General features: G+C 38.3%; 1 protein-coding gene across 1 annotated transcript in view; it reads left to right on the top strand.

Moving 5' to 3' along the window:
- Positions 1 to 14,668, top strand: part of alk (ALK receptor tyrosine kinase) — a 763,155-nt gene that overhangs the window by 701,730 nt on the left and 46,757 nt on the right. Inside the window, exons 18-19 of the mRNA XM_028439062.1 lie at positions 6,703 to 6,858; positions 9,745 to 9,858. Of these exons, the coding sequence (XP_028294863.1) occupies positions 6,703 to 6,858; positions 9,745 to 9,858 (270 nt within the window). The remainder of the gene's footprint in view (positions 1 to 6,702; positions 6,859 to 9,744; positions 9,859 to 14,668) is intronic.

Raw genomic sequence — 14,668 nt, 5'->3', positions numbered from 1 at the left:
CAGCGTGTGTGTTCGTCACAGCAGCAACAACAGTAAATCAATAACAGTCACTTCCTTCTCCTCCTCACCTCTTATGACCACAGAAATAGTCCATTTAAGAAGATAGTCCATTGTTTTGTCTGACCGCTACATTGCATTGGGTCACAAACACGTCAGATCATCTCATAAAAGCCATACGAGGTGGTATAAAGGCTACTAAAAGTGAAACTGATTGTGATCGCTCTTCAGTTTATTTATATACTGGATTATCTACTTAAAGATATTAACTGTAATATCAACCTGCCTTCACTATGTTTATTTTACCTGGGAGGTAGTTTGAGAGGGAAGAGCTTACATTCTTATGTAGGGTAGGAGGAGCCAGGATTGTCAGGAGGAGGAGTTTCTGCGTTATGATGAGAAAAAATCCAGCTAGCCTGTTTGGAGGTGACTATTTACAAAAAAACAAGGAGGGAGGAAACAGAACTTTTTCACCTTTGGCCCTGTGAATGAGGCTAAATTATTGTATATCTATCACTGTAGCAAAACCATTACAAAGTAATTTTTTTAATAATACTGCCAGTTTAAAAAATAATCACAAATAATTTAAAAATACTCAGTAATGGTTGGGTGTGGAAATGTAACTAATTACTTTACTTCTCTTAAAACATACTTAAGTACAAGTAAAATTACTGATTTTGAAATATACTCGAAAAAGTACAAGTACCCATAAAAGCAACTCAATTACAGTAACGTGAGAACTTGTAATCAATTACTTTCACCTCTGTCCCTTAGTAACATAGAAGGCAAACAACAGGACAATTGACTGAAGCGCATCAGTGCATTAGCATTCAGTCTGCAGTAGCACCCACCACATTTGTATTCTACCTTGGAAACATTTCCTGTGTTTCTGGGTTCGATTTATGTATTTGCACTTATAAGCTGATAAGAAAATAATGAGGGAAAATAGATTCTGCAGATGAGTGCATTTAGTTTGCTTTCCAAACCCTGAAGTATTCATGGACAGTCCATTACCAATGAATGGTAGACTCCTTTGTCCTTGTGCGATCATTTACATTTCTCAGAATTGCTTTTTTTTTTAGATCTGAATTGGGAAAAACAGGATGCCGTGAAATCCTGTTCAGGATTGCTGGAGCCAATCCCAGCTGAGTGAACTACATCCTGGACAGGTCTTCAGTTTATTGAGTGAAAACACAAACACGCATTCACTGTTACTGTATATGCTCTGGGATATTCACTCTGTGGCCCTGTCGCTACTCATTAACATCATTGTTAATGTCATAGAAAAATGACTACATGAAGGGAATCTGAAGGATTTCTCTTTTATTGAATCTTCTCACAAATAACTGAATTATGACAGTTGTGACCAGAGATTTTTAAATATTGAAAGAAGACAGTCACGCTATATTTCCATTTGCCAAAAGCAGGGTTGGGGTCAATTACATTTTTCAGTTACAATTAAGTTTGCAATTACCCATTATCAATTACAATTCAATTAGGATTACAGTGACCAGCATTTTTTTCCAATTACAATTAAATTACAATTATTTTTTATCCTCAGAAAATCAATTACAATTACGTTTTCAATTCAAGATAAAGATAACCTTTATTTGTCCCACAAAGGGAACATTTGCAGAGTTTCAGCAGCATGATGAATAGGAAGATAATTACTAAAGTTCAATTACAATTAATCAAAATTAAATAAATAAATAATTAAATAAAAACAAATATCTATCATCTAATTTCTTTCCTATCTATTGGTTACCTTGTTAGTCTTCCTAATCAATGAAAATAAAGGTTTTAGTATTTTTAGTGTGGGTGTCTGAGCCTTTTTTTTTTTTGTAATTTGTAATTAATTATCAATTATGCAATTACAATTATAATTGACCCCTTCCCTGGTCAAAAGCAAGATAAATATACTCCCTGTTCTAAAAAATGAGAAATAAACCCTACGATCCAACAAGAAGTACTCACCCTTTTATCTCCTCTATCAGGCAACAAACAGGAGAAAATTGTGATAAAGAAATAAAAGGCAAATAATCTCCTGCCTTCAACAAACTATACGAGCTCACAGAGGTTACTGATTCTCACACTCACACACTCCAATGACACAGATCTCTACACTGGAGTCCAGATACCGGTATAGGTATAAAATTAGGGGTCAAACTGGCCAACCACCAATAAATGAGACAAGTCATTTAGATTGGATTAGATGATTCATCTGCTGTAATAAATGTTTTTTTTTTTATATCCACACACAAGGCTCAGTCTGACCTTGGCCTTTCAACAGTGATCAATAAACTGAATGCTGCTTGAGTAAAAAGAGAGATCAGTCCACCAATAATATAAAAGAAGAGTTCCTTTCCCTTTTAGAGCACAGACACATGAAATGTGAATTACATCATAAACTGCTGTAGCACATCAGTGGTTCCTGGACCTATTTTTGATCTTATGCCTTTATTTATTTTTTTTGCCAGTGCCATTTTTATCTCACCACTAAAACGAGGTGGCAGTGATTTGGTACCTTTACTGGGATTGGGAAGTTTTTCCTGTCAGGAGGTGATCAGAATAAAAACCTTCTTATAATTGTGTTTAAATCAGAGGGTGCTTATAGGAAGATAATGTTTTTGTTTTGTCAATCAAAACCATCATTTACTAGCACCCATAACTCTCCCTTATCCTCTTTTTGATAATAATAATAATAAAAATAGTAATACATTTTATTTAAAAGTGCTTTTCAAAAGACTCAAAGACAATTTACAAGTCAAAACAACAGTGACTAAAACAATGAAATATAAATCAGAAAAAAGCAAGAACATCAGTAAAAAGAAAGGCAGGAAACAGGTATGAATGAGTGGATGGTTAAATGTTAAAAGCTGAGTGAAACTGGTGAGTTTTGAGAAGTGATTTGAAAGATGGGAGGTTGGTGCAGTTACAAATATGACTTGGGAGGGAGTTCCAGAGGCAGAGAAAGCTCTGTCCCCAGGGATTGGTCCTGGGGACAGAGAGGAAATTTTCATCTGAGGAACGAAGGCTGCGGGAGGGGAAAGGCGGGACACAGGGTAGAGTTCTTGATGGTGAGGTGAAAGTCTGAGGCTGTTTGGGTGAGAGAGTTTGGACCGATGAGGATTATATCGGATTTGTCACTGTAGACAATGAATTTTCTTGGAGCCATGCTTTGATATCACAGAGACAGTTTGACAGAGTGAAGTGGGTTTCAGGGGTAATAGAATTGGTGGAGATGTATAATTGGATGGCGTAGCAGTGAAAACCGAGATTATGACAATTAATTATTTGACCGAGGGGGAGGAGGTCAATGGTGAAGAGGAGAGGACCAAGCACAGAGCCCTGAGGGACTCCTTGAGACAAAGGGGCAGTGGAGGAGGAACATTTGTTGATGAGGATGATTTTTTTTTTCTGTCAATGAGGTATGAGTGTAGCCAGGTGAAGGCATCGCCAGTATTACTGAGGAAGGATTGTAAGCGGGAAAGTAGAATGGAGTGGTTGATGTCAAAAGCAGCAGTGAGATCAAGACGAACGAGAATGGAGAGTAGGCCGGAGTCAAATGAGAGGAGGAGGTCATTGGTAACTTTGAGTAGGGTGGTTTCAGTGCTATGTGTAGTGCGGAATCTAGATCGAAATTTTTCTAATAGGTGATTATTTTTGAGATAGGATGTGATTTTTGAGGTGACAACACGTTCCACAACATTTGACAGGAAGGGGAGATTGGAAATGGGTCAGAAGTTCTTCATGAGACCAGTTTTTCAATGACAAGGGTTACAGCAGCTAGCTTGAGTGATGAAGGAACAGAGGGAAAGATGTGGGAGGAGTTGAGATGGGAGAGGGTGGGGAAGTGCTTAGTAAGGAGGATGGGTTGGGGTCTAGTATGCAGGTGGAGGTTTTCATGGTGGAGAAGATTTTTAACTATTCAGCTGGGTGTACAGGTGTGAATTTGGAGCGGGATCAAGTGGTAAGAGAGGCAGAGGCAGGTGTTGTCATAAAAGTCATTTTGATGTTTGGGATTATCTCATGTTCAAAGCACCAGTAAATAGATTTTAGAAGTCAACAAAACAGAGTCAAGCAGTTAGGAGCCACTGTGTGGTGTGATGTAAGTTCATGTCAAACTGACCTCTGACCAGTCTTAGGACCTCGAAGTAGACTCCTCAGGGCACAAACACTATGCTTCCTCTTTGTGGACATTATGCCATGTAACTTGACATTTATGCTTATCGGTGCATCACTTTAGATAAGAGTTTACTTATTTCTCCTTATCCCTTGTTCGAGTCTTCATGTATGCAAACTGGGATAATGACCTTCAAAAAAGTCATCATTTCACAGTTTATGTTAAGAACTTAACAGAAAACTGGGATTCATAGATTTTAAACCATTTAAATCTACATAATGTTATTCTCAATAGACGTTATCAGTCTTTGTAAGACACAAAAAGCAAACACTAACATCCACAGGGTAAAGAGTCCTTGTAATGTCCAGTCTACTCCTGATACAGTATTTAGGCAGCTTTTCTCCTTCATGAGAAACTTCAATAGTCACTGCCTTGTTTATTACTCTCTCAGTCTTGCCGACTCTGCTTTTTCTTTTCAGTTACCTCCTAAATCTCTTGCTCTGATTTGAGGTTCCCGAGGTGAAAAACTTTCAATTCATGGTCCATTTACTCTAAAATTGCCACACGATTTACAGCACCTTGGGAGATTTTTGGAGTAAATGAGTGAAATGGCAAAACTTTCTGTTGAGTAGAAAGATCGTCTGATTTCTTTTCTCCTGCCTAGCATGTAAAATAACTTTCTGAATATGTCAATATGAAAAAAACAAAATGGTGGATGTTCTCAGAAGTCTTTAATCATAAGTTCTTAGTTTTTTGGCAGAGGCAAGTAAGGTTTTTGAAATATGTGGGATTTACATGTTCTCGTGGCCAGGCTTCAGTGCAGGTGCATCACTTACAACAGCAGATGTTTGGCATTTAGAAGTCTGTAAATGGTTTGTTCTTCTTCACATCATGTGAGAGCTTTACAGTTAAGATTAACCTGATAATACTAAGGTCCTGAATCAGATACAAATCTGATCTTTTTCAGTGCGACCTCAGTGTGAATGGTCAAGACTGATTTCATGCATGTTTGATACGTAGACATTACTTCATAGGAAGACATCATCATTCTGCCCAGCGGGAGCCTTGCAAAAATGTATAATAGCAATGATTGAGCAAGTCAATGGAGGGACAGAATGGTCTTTGACCTAATAAGTATGGCCTGACACTTCCATACATACCGTAACTGGTCTGTTTTTGAAAGCATACCAGCACCATCCATCCATCCATTTGCAGACCCGCCTGTTTCTTTTTCCAGGGACTCGGGGGTCTGCTTGTGCCTATCTCCAGCTCTCATTGTTTGTTAGGCAGGGGGTACACCCTGGACAGGGTGCCAGTCCATCACAGGGCGACACACAGACAGTCTAACACTCATACTTACATTCGCTCCTACTGACAATTTAGAGACTCCAAACAACCTAACAGTCATGTTTTTGGATGTGGGAGGAAGCTGGAGTACACGGGAAGAACTCCACACAGAAAGGCTCAAAGTATCCACCCCAGGACTTGAACCCAGGACCTTTTTGCTGTGAGGCAGACCTGCTAATCACTAAACCAGTGTTTCTCAAATGGGGTCATGCGTACCCGGTATACGTAACCCCATCATTCTCTTATTATTATTCTCTTTCTTTTTTTTAATGAAAACACAATCTGAAACAACGGCATTTCTATACTTTCATTTTGTGAAATATAAATCTAATTTAAAGTTATTGTGGATGATTTTGGCTTCAACTTCTGGGTGGATCATCTTAACTACTGGTTCTCCAAATAGTCTATCATTCTGATGATATGTTTACGTAAGGCCGTCGTACGTGCTTGTGCTCCCTCTTGGAAGCAGGTAGAGTGTTGCGCATGTGCAGAGGGCATTTCTTTTCTAAACTTCGGGAAAATCATCCTCTATACTTTTAACTAAAATGCAGAAAGAAAGAAAGAAAAATAAAAGAAAATATGAGCTTAAACATGATCAGAAACTAATTCTAGGAAAAAATTTATTTGCAAATGAAATTATTGTGTGGACTATTGAGTTTTCTAAGCAAAATGTGGTAGTTGGACAAAGAGGTACTTGGATTCAAAAATAAGAGAAAAGGGAATACTTGAACTAAAAAAGTTTGAGAACTAATGCACTAAACCATCCCCCTCGGACCCTGCTCATTCATTCTCCGGCTCCCACTACACAAAAACTTAAAGTTAAACACGAAAATGCTAACTTCCTCCATCTTTACGTTTGTGCAACAGCCCGCGGCATCTGATGTCATTTTTACCATTTTTTGGAGCATGTGGTAGTGTGAACTGCCAAACAAAAAAAATTGACCTAAGCAAAAAATCTGAATTGAGTATTAAGGTTTGCCGTCTGGATGTAGCTTAAGAAACATCTAAAAAAATTAAGCATCCACAATAAAGATCTAAAGGATTCCTGGAAATAACATCTGACATTTGTTTACGTGTGTGTGTGTGTGTGTGTGTGTGTGTGTGTGTGTGTGTGTGTGTGTGTGTGTGTGTGTGTGTGTGTGTGTGTGTGTGTGTGTGTGTGTGTGTGTGTGTGTGTGTGTGTGTGTGTGTGTGTGTGTGTGTGTGTGTGTGTGTGTGTGTGTGTGTGTGTGTAGCCATGGAAGGGGATGGGGAGGTGATCATCAGCCCAGTGCAGAACTGCAGCCACTGTGAGAGCAACGAATGCCATGAGGTGAAAAACACCATTGTCTGCTACTGTGATGAAGACCTTGTCCTGGCTCCGGATGGAGTTTCCTGCATCAATGCTTCAGGTCTGATATGAGATCCCTGTTTCATTCCTTCCTTTTGTCTTTGATGAAACACTTCCAGATGTAGTGTAATTGCACCTGTAATTGAGTGTGACTCCGTGAATAGATAATGAAATAATCTAGCACAGTAATTACGCCTGGGAGGCTCTGTGCTCCATTGAATCTTTATCTGACAAAATGTGTGGTTTTTTTTTTCATAATTCTTTAATCATTTCTAATTATTAGCAGTAATATAGGATAAACTAACCTCCAAATGAAGATGAACATGGTTGCAGTAACTGTCTGGGTTCTTGCTCTGTGATGTGTAATGTAACTTAGATTAAAGCTCTTTATTTGATCAACCCTGGGATTTAGGTTAACAGGCTTCACCTGGATACCAATAGGATTCCCACAATCCTCCTGTCTTTCTCAGCCAGGGAAAAATCACATGAAACTATTTATCAGGATTGGGGTCAATTACATTTTTCAATTACAATTAAGACTTCAATTACCCATGTTAAATTATAACTCAAATATGATTACGGTGACCGGCCTTTTTCCCCAATTACAATTAAAATTACAATGATATTTTTTCCCTTGAAAGTAAATTACAATTATGTTCTCAATTATTAAAGTTCAATTACAATCAATGACAATTATTGAGCGTGAATTTATTAACCCCATAAAGTGTAACCTTCCTCTTGTGTTAGCTTTCTGTTAGCATCTCTAATGATAACGAATACGTTTTGACCCATGTCTTAAATCAGCTGTAAAATACACTAAAATATTATCTATCATATAATTTGTTTTTCATCTCTTGGTTACTTTGTTAGGCTTCCTAATCAATTAAAATATTGCTTTCAAAGTCTTAGGTGTGGGTGTCAGAGACTTTTTTCTGTCTGTATAGCCCTCGATTTCAAGTTTTTTTTTTTCTTTTTTTTTTTTTTTTTTTTTTTTGTAAAATGAAGAGAACTGAAAGGTATATATAGTGGGAAAACTTGATACAAAACATATTTTAATAATTTTTAACTATGTATATGTAAGACATACAACTGTAACATGGTTCCACAGATTTTTGTGTATGATTAAATTGTAAATGACTGTTTTTGTAGAATTTCCACATCCTGATTACAATTATAATGTCAATTATCTGAACTCAATTACAATTACATTGTGATTACAACAGCAACAGATTTTTAAAATTACAACTATAACTCGAGCACTTGTACTGTGCAGCACGGGTACCAAACGAGACATACACACAATGCACTTCCCTACCACTACTACATTACCCATAAGCCACCGCGCTTAAAGGACCAGGCTCAGGCACAGCTCCTATTTTCCTTTTTTTGGGTATTTTCTCATTTTTGGTCATCCAGAACATCACCAACATTTAATTACCAACTGTAGTTCCTTGTCCCGTTATCCACAGTTCCTGAAAATGTATTTCAAATCCGTTCATAACTTTTCAAGTTACTGTATATTGCTGACAGACAAACAGACGGACAGATGAAAGCAGGGTACAACATAACCACCTGCTCTGCGCTTCGCGCTTGGTGGAGATAACGTCAAATTTGTAATTAATTATCAATCACACGAATTCAATTGTAATTGACCCCAACCATGCTATTATTGTCTGATATATTTTGGCAGACTTTGATTTTTCACTTCTTTTGTGCTTTTGGTTTAAAAAAAAAAAATGTGTATCATCTGCTTGTTTGATGTCAATTACATTAGTTATCATTGAAATCACATGTTTGAGATTAAGTTATAAATATTCAAACTGTGATTAAGTGGTAAAGGAAATGAGGGAAATACAGTCAGAAAATGTAGACTAAATATTTGTCATTCAAAATAAATGCGGAGCTGGTTTTGAGTGGTGGACTGGGCAGGGGACCTCCTTCTGCTGGGGCCCTTCACATAATAACTGACAATAGTAACAGTTGGTAATCATGGACCTCCCTGTTCCAGGTACATCATAACCCTGGAGGACAGGCTTCCTCTGGGAGCTGTGGACCTCTGTGGATCAGAGTGGGTTAGCCTCCTCCTGCTAGGTCTGGAGAAAGCCCAGAGCTGGGAAGGATAGCTGCACAGAGATGGGAAGAGGAAACATAAATGAATACATTTAAAATAAAACTTAAGAGGAAAAAAAGAGGCAAAGGAAAAAAGGGGGTATAGGCCTGTGGGTGGGGTCCCCCTCAGACCCTTCAAGTGTCTGGTCCCCTCAGTTTGCGTGGGCGCTGGGCTCCAGTTTGAAACCATCATTTATCCCCCTTTCTTAGAGTTTTATTTATGTATGTATGTATTTACTTATATATTATATTATATTATAATATATTATTGATTTAAAATTGTATTACATCTATTGTGTTTGTGTGTATATATATATATGTATTTTATTATTATTATCATTATTATAATTTAATATCACACACACACAGTATATATATATATATTTTTTTTTTCTGTAATTGTCTATGTCTATGTAGCAAAAAATAAAGTTTAAAAATAAATAAGTATTAAAATAAATGCAGAAAATCAAAAATCCTCTTCCCCAAAAAAAGCAGCAAATCATAAAGTGTGAAGAGAATATTCATTCAGCTGACATGCATATACTCAAGCACGCCAAGTGAAAAATTTATTTGGTCTAAAAAAAAATCTATCATTGCAGCTGAATGTGCTTTAAATCCTAAAACAGAGAATAAACACACTCAAGCAATCACACCTTCTATGTTTCCCTGCGGGCGTAAAAGAATGGAAATCAACACACAACTATTGAGGTCCCTGTGCTCTGTTGGGTTTTTTGCTTTCTCTTTATTCACAATTAGGGATTAGAGAGTCCCTGGGAATGTTATCAGTTCTTCAGGAAGGAATAAAGCAGTAAACAGTGTGTTTTCTGCTGTTTTACAGGGGTGACCCGGTTACCTCCACAGCCATCCCTCTCCCACCTGGCACTGGGGCTTTCTGTGGGTACCTCTGCCCTCATTGCTGCCCTCTTACTGGCTGTGTCTGGAGTTATGATAAGTAAGTATCACACACTGTGAGCAGGACTTCTGTGCTGGAAAAACATCTGTAGTAGCAGCTGGACTTGTATCACCCTTAGATTGCAAACACTCACCAGACAAACAGACCTTACCTGATTATAATGTCATTTAGCCAGATGTCACATCACACCTTATAAGTCTCAGCAAGTATCTTGAGTCTTGATCTTAGTCATAAACCTTGGTGTCCTGATTGACTCAGATCTTACATTCAGCAGTCAGATCAAATCTATCACAGAAACAGCTTCTACCACCTAAAGAACATCTCTAGAATGAAAGGTTTAATGACTCAGAAAGATCAGGAGAAACTGGTCCATGCTTTTATATCCAGCAGACTGGACTATTGTAATGGTCTTCTGACAGGAATCCCCCAAAAGAGCATCAAACATCTACAGCTGGTTCAGAACGCTGCAGCTCAGGTCTTAACCAGAACAAAGAGGTCAGAACACATTAGTCTTTACACTGGCTCCCAGTCAGCCTCAGAATAGACTTTAAAGTTCTGCTGCTGGTGTATAAATCTGTGACTGGGTTTGGTCCAGAATACATCAGTGAGATGTTAGTCAGATATGAACCCAGCAGGTCTCTCAGATCTATGGACACAGGTCAGATAGTGGAGACCAGAGTTCACAGTAAACATGGTGATGCTGCTTTTAGTTGTTATGCTGCAAAGAAGTGGAACAAACTGCAGCAGAGCTGAAGTCAGCATCCAATGTGAACATTTTTAAATCAAAGTTAAAGGTACTTTTTTTCTCTACTGCATATGATTGAGAGAGAGATTTTTGGTCATGTTGTTGATGTAATGTGTTTGTTGATGATTTTAATTGATTTTAAATGTTTTTATTGATTTTAAGCTGTTGAATGTTTTCTGTTGTGCTTTTTGATCATGTCATGTAAAGCACATTGAGTTGCCTTGTACATGAAATGTGCTATACAAATACATTTGCCTGGCCTTGCCTAAAGGCGACCTAGTCAGAATTAAGGTGCTTTCACACCGAACGCGACCGCAGCGCTGCAGTAGCTTCCATCGCCCCATATGTGTCGTTTGTACATAGTGGTGCTTTTTGGTCACTCCATCACTTCATCGCTCCACTTCATACGCAATCACCAGGGAACTGTGTGTGTGTGTGTGTGTGTGTGTGTGTGTGTGTGTGTGTGTGTGTGTGTGTGTGTGTGTGTGTGTGTGTGTGTGTGTGTGTGTGTGTGTGTGTGTGTGTGGGTGTGTGGGTGGGTGGGTGGGTGTGGTTGGGTGGGTGGGTGTGTGCCGGTGACAGGGAAGAGATCTAGAAAGAGAGAGAGAGGGTTGATGACTTCTTTTCCTTTTTGCTCCGTTTTTACGGTTTAAATGATCAACTTACAGAGATGTTAAAGGAAGAGTTCACTCAGAATGTGTTATGATCAGTATAGTTATTGTGGTTTTCAAGAAGTTAAGCGCTTTAATTTTGCCTCGATAAATTGAGGAAGCCGTACAGCCTCCACAGCAGCGGTCTGCACTGAAGTGGGAGGGAACAGGAAGAGGCTGCAGCCTCCGCTCTACAGACAGTGAAGGACGAGGGACTTTGTCACTTAAAAAGTTCAGATTTTTCAACTTTCAACTCCCCTTAAGCGAATTACGCGTCACGTTGCTTAAGGGGAGATAAATTAAGATTACATCATTTGCATTGATTTTAATGTAATCGCGTTGTTTCAGTCACTTCAGTCACGCTCGGTGTGAAAGCACCTTTAGGCTGTGTTCGAAATCGTATACTAACGTAGTACTCATACTAAGTCTGACATAATAAAACGTGCACACAGGACTCAGTGCACACTGCAGTTTTTACCTCAAACAAACACGGGTTTAACAGCAGCAGAAAAGAGAAGAACAGCGTGGTATCCATGAAATGATTTACATGTTAATCAGAACAATTGGTCAAGGTTGTGTTAATAGCAACAAACCGTTGCTATTAACACATTCGAACACTATTGTGCTGCAAATTTATATTATGATAATCACTGTAGGGGAACAGAGGTGTTAATGTTTGAGAATATCCATTATGGTAACACTTTGATTTATGGAACACCTATTAACCATTAATTAGTTACTTATTATCATGCAAGTTAGAAACATATTGACCCTTAATAAGTACTTACAGTATTAATGCCTTATTCTGCATGGCCTTATTATACATCCAGTAAGCCATTAACTAAGAGTTTTCCCTCAATAACCTCAAAATTATTACTTATTAGTTGTAAATAAGCAAGTTGTTGTATATGAATTATGATCTTAACATGTTAGGGTTAACGTTAATCCTAATCCTAACCCTGTTTGGACTGTGAGACTGTGAGCCATTAAGTGTATAATAAGGCAATTATTAAGTACTTAATGATGACTAATTAAGAGCCAATATGTTACTAATGCTCATAAGCAACTAATTAATGCTTAATAGATGTTCCCTAAACTAAAGTGTAATGATTATTAATATTAACATTAATTATGCCTGGACTGCCATCTGGAAGGCTACAGGCTATTAACATAACATACAAGCATGAGGATAAATAGTGGCAATGTTGCAATTATTCACAGATATTTTGACTCACTGGTATCCCACAATATACAGTATGCATTTCTACACTGATGTGTGGTATGTACACATTATGAGGTAGTGTCTAATATGTGATGGGTTTCAGAGAGAGAGAGAGAGAGAGAGGTAAAGTGATGAAATTAATAAAACTCTAACTAAAATAAAATTATGGACTATGAACTTAGATTTTTTGATGAAGAGATTTTTTTGGGTTTGAAGCACCTTAAAGCCAGAGTGTGTGCGTGCAGTTTACCCTTCCTTACAGGCTTTGTCAACAACAGGTCTGGGGGCGTGGCCAGCAGGTTTGATAAAGCTTTTCTTTGCGTTTCCCAGGGGATGATTTCCCCTCCTTCCTGTACGGGCTCGCTGGAAACTGTGTTGCCTGGTATGGGTTTCGATTCCTCCTCTCACATGGCTCCAGTCGGCTCCGGTCGTCTCAAACCACCCAAAATCTCACATCAAACGCCAGAGTTTGTTGGCCAGTTACTCATTGTATCGTTATAAAAAGGAAAAATGGCTCAAAAGGGAAAAGTTGTTTAGCTATTTCAAAATGGAAATCAAATAAAAATAGCTACTCATGGCCTGAAATGGCCCAAGGCAACTTCACGACTAAGAAAGTAGATTATATCATTTCTCCAAAAAAAATCTACTTAACTACAGAACTGGAAAACTTCTGACTACTGGGGGGGAGTAGAGAGGCACCAGTGCGGACCCACAGCTCAGCGGCCGGAGGAACCGATAGCTCCCACACTCTCTTCCCAAGGAGGAAAAAGGGAGGCCTGCTGGGTAATGTTATTGTGACCAGGGTGTGCAATGGCCAGGGCGGGACTGCCGGCACAGAGTGGGGTGTCGGTTGCGAGTGACGAAGGGTGAACCGGGCCACAGCATGGCCGAGGGTGGTGTCCGTGCTCCCCCACTGATGCCGGTGCATCCCCCACGAGCACGCCCGTGGGCGGTGGCCAAAGCTAAGCCTTAATGCAGTGTGTTAATTTGAGCTACCTTACACACCCGTGCGTGTCTGGGGTGCAGTGAAGTGACGTGCAAATATGTGTTTCAAATGTCAGATTCTAACAAGGATGGCCTTTCTCCATAATTCTCTGATTTTCACACACACACACACACACAGAGACAGGGCCGGCCTTCACGCCAGGCAACCCAGGCAGCCCCCCAAATGAAATAAAATAATAATAATTTTAAAAGGTGTACTAAACCTTTACAATAGCTGTACATGTTCTCTCTTAATTAACTATTAATATAAAAATCTGTAACTATACCTGCTGATCTTCTGCCCATATATATGCATACATACATACTTCTTTATTTTATTTTAATTCTTGTTCTATTCTATAGATTTTTATTGTGTTGTTTGCACATTGTGTTCTTTGGTTTTAAGATTTTTGTTACTGACTAGTAAAACCAAATAGGAAAGTAGAAATTTAGGAAAGTAGAAATTTCCTTTCACTGAAACTTTTACATTTCATTTTGAATTTTGATTGCTCTGTTTTGCATTGCTTTTGGATTTTTCACTGTTGTTGTTGTTCCCTCAGGACATTTGCACTATACCTGTAGGTGTTATATTGTTGTATAATGTATTATTGTAATATATAAAATAGGCTGCATTTTTTTCATTGCCTTGTTGCAGAATTGCATTGTTTTGTCTTGATATTTAAAATAAACAATACATACCTGTCAAGTTTTTGATTTGAAAATAAGAGAAATTTTCAGGCGCCCGCTACAAGCCATCCCACCCGCCCAATCAAGCTCCAGTATCCCTTATATTTTAGGACAAGTGCACAAGAAATCTAAAATAACCACTTGTCAACCACTTATTAAATACAATTATGTGATTAGAATCTGGTAGGTTGACCTTTATTAACATTGAAATGCTGTGAATATTCCTACTAGGGCTGGGTGATATGGACCAAAACTCATATCTCGATATTTTTTCTCAAAATGGTGATATACGATATAAATCTCGATAATTTTATTTCAAATGAAGTCTGAGAAGAAAGAGAGTTCTGGGTTAAATTTCCTGATCTAAAATGCTACACAGGCTCATTTATTAACAAACAGCTGCACAATATGTGTCACTTTTGGTTTTCTCCTGTAAGGGACAGCATGTGTGAGTGATATGTAATCTGTAATATGGCTTGTTATGGGAAAGCTCTAGGATTGGACGTACTCATAAATCCATCTAACTGAGCTTTACATTCTGTTCTGAGAAGTAAAAGCAGT

This window comes from Gouania willdenowi, chromosome 22 (genome assembly GCF_900634775.1).
Source record: "Gouania willdenowi chromosome 22, fGouWil2.1, whole genome shotgun sequence".
Classification (NCBI taxonomy): Eukaryota; Metazoa; Chordata; class Actinopteri; order Blenniiformes; family Gobiesocidae; genus Gouania; species Gouania willdenowi.
The sequence above is the reverse complement of the archived record's forward strand: the minus strand, read 5'-3'. Positions and strand labels throughout refer to the sequence as shown.